The sequence below is a fragment of the Vollenhovia emeryi genome, unplaced genomic scaffold (assembly GCF_000949405.1).
Source record: "Vollenhovia emeryi isolate VEMERY1.0 unplaced genomic scaffold, V.emery_V1.0 DF939316.1, whole genome shotgun sequence".
NCBI classification, from domain to species: domain Eukaryota; kingdom Metazoa; phylum Arthropoda; class Insecta; order Hymenoptera; family Formicidae; genus Vollenhovia; species Vollenhovia emeryi.
The window spans coordinates 29491-40863 of NW_011967050.1; the positions used below are offsets into that span (position 1 = coordinate 29491).

Consider the following 11373-nt stretch of genomic DNA (forward strand, 5'->3'; position numbering starts at 1 on the left):
TATAGAAATTTGATAAAAAAAATTTTAATAGTGATAAATAAATAAGAATATAACCAAGTTATCGATATGACCAATTATTAAAATTGCAATCACTCGAGAATTAATTCAATTCAACAAATTTCATCGCTTTTGTTCTACACATTACTGCTTTTCTAAATCATCGATCAATCGCCACGTCATTTTTACTTGTTTAATTGCTTTCGATATTTCCGTCAATTTGGAACGAAAGGTGATCGATTCGTCTTAAGCATATCATGTGCATCTCATTCCTTAACTATCTTATAAAATTTAATCTTCGATCGTTTAACGGATGGAGGAAGCCGACTTTAAATTACTGTTTTGCTCGATCGAAAATCATAGCGCAAATAATAAATAACATATTTAGACAATTTTAAAAGTTTAAAACTTTTTACTTGTCTATTACCAAATTTTATTTTCCTTTAGAAATTAATCATTGTCTTTGTATAATAATGTAATTGTCTTGAGGTAATAATGTATAGAATAAACACTAATTGTAAATTTGTAATAGATGCAATGTACAGTGAATTTATTATATTATTGGCTGTATAATTTTCGATTCAGTAAACAAATTCAAAGTTGGTTTACTCTATGCACTTAAATTGTATATTTTCATTTCTTAATAAAAAAAATATGTATTTCCTTATATTTCTGTTTAAAAACAGTTTAATCGAAGAGTTCTATACCAATTGCCGCCAAAAAAGACATCAGTTATATTCATTATGAATATTATATTTCCTCGCACACCCTGCAGGGCGTCCCGTACATTTCCTTTTTATTCATTAAAACACACATTTTTTTGTAAAAATTTCTACTATAACGAGGTATATATAAAAAAAGACAATTAGCATACAATGTGAACATTCTATTTTGTTTCCTGTAGTATCACTTATGAACACCATATTTCTATATTTTGTAAGAAAATAATACATTTTAAAAACTTCCTGTTTCATGACATTTAAATAACATGTTATATATACAGTAGATCTCTTAAAAATATATATATATATATATGTGTGTGTGAGTGAGTGTGTGAGTGTGTGTGTGTGTGTGTGTGTGTATGTCTTTCGCGAAAATAATATCATTTCTTTAGCTTTTTCTCCTTTTTAGGGACGCCCTGTACATCTTTAAGTGATTTGTATTAATAAAAGTATTAATACACAGTTTCAAGACGCGCCATCCTGCTGCGGTGTAGATCCTTTCTAGACTTTTCTTCCACCATTTCGCATTTTCGCTTTAGTCTCTCCTTCTCCCTCCTCCCTTTCTCTCTCTCGCGCTCTCTCACACGCGCGCGCACACGTACACACACACGCCTGTTCCTTACACTCTCTCTCCCTCTCTCTGGTATAAAGAATGTACATGCTAGCAAGATATATTATGCTGTATGTGTATGAGTGATATAGACTCTATGCTATTGTTATACATATCATATTTATTTCCTTTTCCGCGCTCCATTCATGCGACGCTGCTCAAAAGTAAATGGGCCTCATTTTATTTCGCTTACTTTACAGCCAAGATTTGGGAAAATGCTGTATTATTAACAACTACAGATTTTAATCTTTGAACTTATTAATTCTCGGCCAATAGCGTCGCCGATTGTGTTAATCATCCTTTGTCACAATTCCTTGAATCTCATGCTACTAATAATTTTCTATCTCATCTTTCTCTTCCTTATAGTAATCGCAGGTGCTGCTATTCATTTTCTCAAAAGTAACTAATGTGTCAACGCACATTCGTCAAATATATCAATACCTTATCGTATAATACATTACATTTACATATCAATTGTGGGTAAGGATGTATCCAGACAGAGGATATAGCGATAAAATGTAAATTGCAGGTAGCTCTTTCTTTATATATCTTCAATCTCGGTTGTCTATGTATCACAGCCTGGGCCGCGCCACTGCCTTTCTCTCACAATGATATATTCGTTCTTATTTCTATTCCTTTCCTTGCTCCTTCCTTTGGAGCTTGCATTGTCTCTGCGCGTATCTTCAATGTGCGAGGCCTTTCCTGTTCCTCATTTCCAAACCGATCCCATACGGTTCACGCAGGTCTAATTGTGACATATTTGCAATTTTGCGAACAAAAATTGTACTGGTATATTTTACAAGCGGTTGTTTCGATTTACTTTTTATTATTGAATATTACAAATTATAGATTTGTAATATTGATAATTTGTAATATTGAATATTACAAATTATAGATTTGGTAGAAGATTAGACCTACAAAGAGCGATAGTTCCATGGATCGTACGGTTGTGCCGTCAGAAAGGTCTGATGTTTTACAATAAGTTGTTGGAATATTCGTAAGTATCATTGTATATATATATATATATATATACAATAGATATTCGTACATATATATACCTTTACTCGAATGCGTCACTGTACATATCTGTGAGCAAAAGCTATGATCATTCCTGTAATAGACTGTATTTCCGAAATTTATTATAAAATGTCAAACACCTTTCTAACTATACTGTACAGATACATTATGTATAATATATTTTATGCCATGGATGTTTGGTAACATAAAACTTTAATTCTTTTTAAATTTTAAATCTTATTACATGTACATGGTACTATATACATCTTTAGATCAGACTCTTTTTTTATCACCAGTATTTAGTCATATGCATTCTCATAAAAAGTTGTTGTCAGCTGTATTTTATTTTCACAAGTTTTCAACTTTCCTTTTGCATCATATTATATACATAAATTTAAATCTATAAATAAATTTCTACGCGTCACACAGCGAAAGTATGGGACCGGCCTGTCTTACGCTTACTTTACAAGCAATATAAAGATTGATCGATCTAGGGTGACACTTAGAGATGGTCGATCAAGAGAAAGAACAAATGATCGAAATGAATCTAAAAACAGCACTGATACAATATGTTGACTTGCGATGTTGAGGCAGTGGCATAATGGTGCACTAGTATAAGAATTACGCAGGCCGTTTTTCACGTCCGTGCGTCCCTTGACGCCGTTGCTGCTGTTACTGCTACCACGACGTCAAATGATTTATTCAGCCGACCGGCGCAATCGCCGTTGATCGGCGACTGGGAAACTAGGGCATCACGTCCCAGATTTCGGCGAGAAAAAGCGGCAGCTTCTTGTTCTTAAATTTCAGGTTCAAGCACATTTCACTGTTTTGATTGCCAAGGGTTCTGAGCTCGGTTAGAACTGATAGAAGTTTAGCGAAGATCGTACAGGCCTTTGGTCGACGACGATTATCCACATATGCTTTTAATGTCTTCAGATAAATTTCTTGAAGCTTCTCCACTTTTCTGGTTTCTAACAAATTGGGTCTCTCTGCAAAATAATTTTTAATACATTTTAATAAAAACTTCAAATATGACAAAAAACAGAAATAGATAATAATTAATAATTAATAAAATTATTGTATACAGTTTCTTATTCAAATCAACTTTTATCTATTTTTGCTATTCATTATTTATTTCTGTTCTGTTATAGATAAGTAGCATTTTAATGTAATCTTGGTACATGACTATAGAAATTATAGAGAAGGGAATCTTAACTTGATACATACTGTCATTTAATATTTAAAAAATTTTAGCCATAATTGTTTATTAAAAGTTATTAGAAAATAGATTTAAAAAGGACAGTTTTTTATAACTCTTTAAAATTGTGTTAAAACATTTCTAATTTGATGAACCAAACCCCCTTCGAACCAAACAACTTTTGTTTGAAACGTTTTTCCATATTTTTCATATTTTTAAAGATATTTGCGTGGATCATTTAAAACGAGATACCCTGTGTATATTCTGTAGTTTCTCAATGAACTCAACACACTTCCTCTAATCGAGCTTAACTTAATTCTAATTTAAATGAGGAAGTTTTATGCATTTAACGAATTTATTAATATCTGCAATGTTTTTATTATAATATTATCTAATATTATAAACAATTTTGACAATTTGTAGTAACATTTTTTTGCAATGGCAAATTATAACTCATAGATGTATATTGAAAAAGTGTATAAAGAATCTTCTACTGTAATGTAAAAACACTAATAAGCAACAAATTTGCGAAACGAATTTTTACTTGAACTATGAAAATGTTACAAATTTTTACTTCCAACAAATTTCTACGTTGTAAAATGCTATATTATATGTAAAAACAAATCTTTCTTCTCTGAAGCATAGTATTTGTGATAAAATGAAGACTAAAATATAACATTTCTATCACTGATATATTTTATATGATCGTTATATAAGTATCAATACATGTAGAATTTTTAACTTTAAAATATAAATAAAATGTGGTTACTGCATGACTGATTGCAAAATCATCTAAAATTCTTAAAAAAAATTTTTTTAACATGTTTTAAACATGTGTCTTCTTTTTAAGCCCCTTTTATTAAATTGTATTTATTAGATAGCCAAAAAATTCATATGGTCTTTAATATAAAAAATAAAATACTTGAAGAAATTTATACAAATTACCTTTTAATTTCATACATAAAAAATGTATATCACTGATATACATTGTATGAAATTAATATATCTTGTAATGTAAGTTAAAATCCGTGCATTGTCAACTATTACAACATAAAGCAGTTTATAGAAACGCTGTCTAAATCGAAAACAGCATTTTTTCCCCCCACTATGTTTAACGCAAAACACCAACATGTATTTTTTACGTACCAGAAAAGATGACAATAGCTGTGAGCAAAGCATATTCGGCATTATTGACCCTCATAGCGTACATTTGCCGACAGAATCGCAAAAGGTCCTCGATGGTATCTCCCATTCCCGCAACGCTATAACTGTCACGTGTGTACGACTGATTGTTAGCAAAAATGATGCTATCGCTTTGCACGTCGTATTTTCTTGCCATCCGTAGCATCATCACCTCACTGGAGCAAGCCTTCAGCAGAGTGATTTGATCCTCGCGTAACAGTTCGTTAAAGCCAGGTAATCTCTTCGAAAACTCGACGATCAACTGTACGGTCAAAATCGTGATTTCAGTGATGTGTCTGAAACTATAATCACTTGCAGACTCGCCTTCCATTGGTTGATTCTGAAAGATAAGAAGTACTTATATAATATTATACTTTTTTATTGAAGAGAGTAGTGATGATCAAAAACACATGACTAGTTTCCTATTCTTTTCAATTGTAATAACTTCAATTCTAACAATATTTCCGTACCGTCAAGGACTCACAATCAGATCCTGATCAGACTCCAGTTTCTGATCAATTTATAGTATATATAATGTAATAATATATATAATGAAATTTATTTGCAAGAATTAGCATTAAAAAATTAGGAGATAATAGTTAATTATTTTTGATAAACAAGTGAAATGTTTAAGTCCATAATGAACAAGTTTTCATGAAAATAAATGACAAAGTAAGCTCTTCCGTATTTCTTGATTATTTAAACAAAAAGAAATATATAATAAACAAAATATGTTTTAGTTCGTTTTCTTGTTCGTTTTATACTACATATTTCCTATGATCAAGAATTGGTTACTGATTTGATCAGAAACTACTACCAGACACGATTTGTGTGATCGGAAATTACTCCTTTCCAGTTTTTTATTTCAAAGGCTTATTATCAAATCAAAGATAAAACTTAGATTTACTAAGATAAAAAAAATTGATTCGAATTTCTTTAATTTTTGTATTTACATGATAAAAAAATATACAATGCAAACCCTTAGTTGATCAGGAGCTGAGTCTGTGTTGGTACTTTTTGCTTCTACAAATTCATTTAGAGAAACGAATAGCTATAATTCAAAATATAAATTTGTGACATAACTAAAATCAAGTACGATACATAAACATACTGTAATCCTTTTTAGATCCTCTTCGCTCGGTTGTTCAAATTCACATTGAAAAGATACGAGCCTATTTATCAATTCTTCTTGCTCAGGACTAATCGGCTTAACACAGGTGTAAGAATTGATAGGGGCGAGAATGTTGCTATTTCCACACATAGACAATGACTCAGGTTCTGCTGGCTCAATTTTGACACCCATTTGCTCGCCTATTGCAGCGCTGCTTGGTGAACCATTCATTGTCGTACTGTTCGGTTTATCCTTCTCCTGCACAGCCAATATTATTACATAAAATTATATATATAAATAGCACTTATAGGAAAGCTCCAAGTAAATCCAAGAAACCAAATATGTAAACATGTCCGTGTAATTTGAATTTCCAAAATTTGTACGAATTTCCTTAAATCTATATTTTTAAGAAAATTATACGTGTATGTATCATATATTCATATGTTGAGGTAAGTCGCTCTATCTACCCACAGTGTTACATCTATTATCACGAACACCCTGTATACATATGAAGGGATAAACAAACTTCAGTTGTCCCTCGATTTACACGGAGCATTCGTGTCATGTAGTTACTTTTCACACGGTTAAGAATTGCATAAATAAAGTTGCGAGCATGGCAAAATATGTAAGAGAAAAGTCCATATATGTTGCAAAAATATTTATTTCACAAAATAATAATAATAATAAACGTTCAGAAAGACAAATTTAAATTGTTTTATTCATTGTCGCTGTCAATTTTAAACCCCAAAGCACTTTTTTTCTTTTTAAACGGTTTTAAATTACTATTATCGCTACACTGAGAGAAAAAAGTTGAAATATTCAGAGACAAATGCTACTTGTGATATTTTCTTCGATACTTATTGGTTATAAAGAAATTGGGCTATTATAACAGAATATACATTTCTATAAAATATATTTAATTTTTCTAATTATTTGTTTAAAAAATTTCATTTAATTCCTGCTGAGAAAATTAATTTACTTGTGGCAAATTTTATGTTTTTTTATAGCAATATTATATTTGGTGCCAATGTGAGCCACAAAATGAACGGAACTTGGTTCTCACAATACAGAAACAGAATTTCCCTTTAATATAATAAACGTTTCGACCCTTCTTCGGGGGTCTTCCTCAGTAAGACTACAATGAAACACCTGAACTTCCTTGACACCACAATTATTGTCAAAGACGACCTTATAGAGTTCGACTAGTATCATAAACCGACATTTACGGATAGGTACCTCAACTTTTCGTCGTCTCAACCTCTATGCCACAAAATGGGCACCATCAAATGCTTAACCGACCGAGCGATACTCTTATCTCATCCAAGATATCAATTTAAAAAACCTCAAATTCGTAATAGATATCTTACTAGAGAATGGATATCCTCTCCCTCTCATTTTTCAAGCGATTAGAGAAAGGGTAAACACAATTTTGAGGAACCAAAAATCTGGTTCCATGACAGGAACAAGCGCAAATACAACTAACAATGGTAATGGCAGATTCTTTAACATCCCGTATATCTCTAATGTGTCTGAAAGGTTTACACACGTTGTCCAAGACCTCAACATGACTCTATCATATACGGGTCTCCACAAACTTAGAGACTTTATTAAAGTACATAAAGATCCACTCCCAACGTTTTCACACAATAATGTAGTCTACAAAATTTCTTGTAAAGACTGCAACGCCTCTTACGTGGGCCAGATTAGACTCTTGGTAACGAGAATTAACGAACACCGCAGACACATTAACAGAAACACCTATCTGTCATTACTGAACACATTACTGAACAAAACAATTATCTGTCATTACTGAACACAGACGCTCGGGCCACGAATTTGACTGGGAAAATGTTGATATCTTGGATGAAGAACCTTCCTTTATAGGCGTCTCATCTCCGAAATGATTTTTATAAAGCGCCAAACTAAACACCTCAACTTGCAAAATGACACAGATCTCCTGGGTGATTTATATAATTTAATCATCCAGGACCTAAGCAGAGTTTAATTTTAATCACAGTTCTATTTATTTATTGATTTATTTTTATTTATTTAAAAGTTTTTACTTACTTTCCCAACTAGATATACCTCAGTACCGATTTTATTCCCGTTTTAATTTTTGACTAAATAGCTATCATTTTATAACTATTTTATCGTTTTAATTTTACATTCTTAAGATTTTGACCAATTTCTTTATTTTCTAATTTTCATTTCTCGACATTGTTTCAATTCTGACATAAATTAAACACTTGTTCACTGTGTTGTTTCGTATAGATGTGACTCCCAATACACCCCTGGGTGTCCACCTTATTTTTCATACCAATTAAATCGTTTTAATCATCTAGGACTTTACAAGATTGTAATTTGTTCCATGTGCTAATTATGTTTCTTGTATTACACCTGTAGATTCGGCTTTCATCGCGTGGCTGGTTCCTTGCTATTTATTTGATTACTTTTACAGTTTTTAAATTTTATTTTATTTTGCTTACTTAATTGCAGTACTTTTGTATTTAATTTCGTTTGACTTAATTTTATTAGGACAAGAAACTGATTTACTTGGACATACATATATTGAATTTTGCGTCTTTTTTATTGTTCGGTAATGTTGAGACACATGACTAATTTTTTACCCTGTTATGCTTACCACACTTCATTATTATTAAGTTTCTCCTTATTCAATACTAAATCAATACTGCTGTGTCACAGTCGTTTTAACACCGTTGTTACGGATTCATCCCTCTGTCGATGTGAGTTATTGAGTCCTCTTCATGTTTGGGACCATTTAGAGATCTACTGATATTAATGCATATAGAGGAATGATTCTAAAGTCACATGGTGCTCTGACCTCCCAAGATAAACTCTATTCGTTCTAAACGAGGTAACTGATTATTGTTGCACCAATCTATACATAAGTTCTACTGTATTCTCATCTTGTACTTTCGATTATTTCATTGTAGTCTTACTGAGGAAGACCCGAAGGGTCGAAACGAATACACAATACAGAAACGAAAGTTATTATATTAAAGAAAAATTCTCTTTCTGTATTGTGAGAACAGAGTTCCGTTCATTTTGTGGCTCACATTGGGACTCTCTCCTTTCTACATATCTTTTTGGGAGCCTTCACAACACGTTAGAATATTATATTTAGTTACAATAAGATTAATCTTTATAGATATATGAAATTTATATTTCCAGAGATTAAATTTACGTCTTAGAAACAAATGGCCATTTCATTGAATCAAAATTTACTTCTAGTTGATTCACGTTGCATCATACAATATGGCAATCAAGTGATAAAGGACGCCGCAACGATTCGTTGTCCTTCTACATCTGATTTGTCATATTAAGTATGTAGTGTGCAGTGTTATATGTTAAGTGTGTTTAAATCTATTATAAAAATAGAGCATAGTGTTCAGAAAGTTTTAGATACAATACATTTAGAACGATGGAGTGAGAATATAATAAGTTTGCAATAGAATATCTTACTCATCAGACCAAAATGACTCGTGCCTTTTAATATACAGATAAATTTTTGCTTTTCTGTGTTATTGACTGACAATAAGAATAATAAATATTCATGATCGAGAATATTTATGGTTTGAGTGTATATTAGTCTCATTGCTATTAATTGGAATAAAACAAAATTGTGAGAAGAAGTTATAATTATTTAGGTATATTAAATTTGTTTCTTAGAAATATATAATTTATAAAAATTTAAAGAAACTTGTTATTTGCAATTAAATAACTCATTTCAAGGAAATAATTTTTTGTAATAAGTAATACTTATTTCAAAATAACGTAAATGGTTTATTTACTAGAAATACAACTTTATTTCGCCGTATTTAAATAAGAGATTTATTTCAGTGAAATAAACATTATATGCAATGCATAAATTTTCAAAGACATCCCTCCAATCGTTCTCAATTAGGATATATTAGAATGGTTAAAATCTAAAGATTTTGAATCGTTGAAACGAAATAAGATTAAACAGAAACAAAAACAGCAAAATCGGGATTTTTTAAGTGGCATCTAATATTGCCCCATCTTATAAATCTTTGTAAAATCATTGTTTATCAATGTTTATGAGTTTCTAAAGCTATGCATATGTATATTGTATATACAGGGTGTTATGTAATACCCGCCTCACTTTTTATTTACGGATAGAGCGCATTGTGAGTCGAAAAGTTCTCTACCGGGAGCGTCCCGTTTGGCCACGTTAATATTGACCACGTTGCAATTGACCACGGTCCCGATTGACCACGTTGCAATTGCCCACGGTCCCGATTGACCACGTGGTCAAACGGGACAGTGGTCAATCGGGACCGTGGTCAATTGCAACGTGGTCATACACAACGTGGTCGATATTAACGTGGTCAATCGAGACTGTGGTCAATATTAACGTGGCCAAACGGGTGCCATTCTCTCTACCATTTCGCCGGGCGTATCCCGTTTGGACATGTAACGATTGGACACCGCTCGATTGGACACGCACTATTGGACACACATTATTGGACACCGAAATCATTGGACACCGCATTATTGGACACAAGCATTATTGGACACCGCATTATCGGTCACAAGCATTATTGGACACCGCATTATTGGACATCGCATTATTGAACACTGCATTTTTGGACACCGCATTTTTGTACACCGCATTATTGGACACAAGCATTGCAAGTTTGGACACTGCATTTTCGGACACCGCATTATTGGACACCGCATTATTGGACACCGCATTATTGGACACCACATTTTTGTACACCGCATTATTGAACACAAGCATTGCAAGATTGGACACTGCATTGGGGTTGTCCCGATTGCGCACATAACCGATCGGACACGGCAATATTTCCCGATCGGACACGGACTCGATCGGACACTCTAATGGGTTTTCAAGTATTTATAACATGAAATTTAAGGCAAACTGTGACTCTAGATGGGTCGGGATATTTATATTTATTTAACCCGGGTTAACTGTTCTGTAAAGCAGATAATTTTCCATCATTTGTAAGTCCATACACCCACAAGAATATTGTGCTTTACAGAAATACGCAAACCCGATACAAAATATGTCCGATCGGGCCTGTGTCCGATCGAGTCCGTGTCCGATCGGGCCTGTGTCCGATCGGGAAATATTGCCGTGTCCGATCGGTTATGTGTGCAATCAGGACAATCCCAATGCAGTGTCCAATCTTGCAATGCTTGTGTCCAATAATGCGGTGTACAAAAATGCGGTGTCCAATAATGCGGTGTACAAAAATGCGGTGTCCAATAATGCAGTGTCCAATAATGCGGTGTCCAATAATGCTTGTGTCCGATAATGCGGTATCCAATAATGCTTGTGTCCAATAATGCGGTGTCCAATGATTTTGGTGTCCAATAATGCGTGTCCAATCGAGCGGTGTCCAATCGTTACGTGTCCAATAGAAGGTCACCCCATTTCGCCGTATTAGCCCAACCTAACCTAACCTAACCAAATCTACTGCCGAATGTAGCGGCTCTTAGGCTGGATTCAGACTGAACGCGATGAGCGATG

The 11373-nt window shown here is 33.0% G+C and overlaps 1 protein-coding gene across 7 annotated transcripts in view; it reads right to left on the reverse strand.

Moving 5' to 3' along the window:
• Positions 1 to 729: 729 nt before the first annotated feature.
• Positions 730 to 11373, reverse strand: part of LOC105558733 (ecdysone receptor) — a 98006-nt gene continuing 87362 nt past the window's right edge. For all 7 annotated transcript variants that reach the window (XM_012006590.1, XM_012006596.1, XM_012006593.1 and 4 more), the window contains 3 exons: positions 5838 to 6095; positions 4691 to 5066; positions 730 to 3335 (listed from right to left, as the gene is read on the reverse strand). In XM_012006590.1, the coding sequence (XP_011861980.1) occupies positions 3091 to 3335; positions 4691 to 5066; positions 5838 to 6095 (879 nt within the window). In that variant the 3' untranslated portion in view covers positions 730 to 3090. The remainder of the gene's footprint in view (positions 3336 to 4690; positions 5067 to 5837; positions 6096 to 11373) is intronic.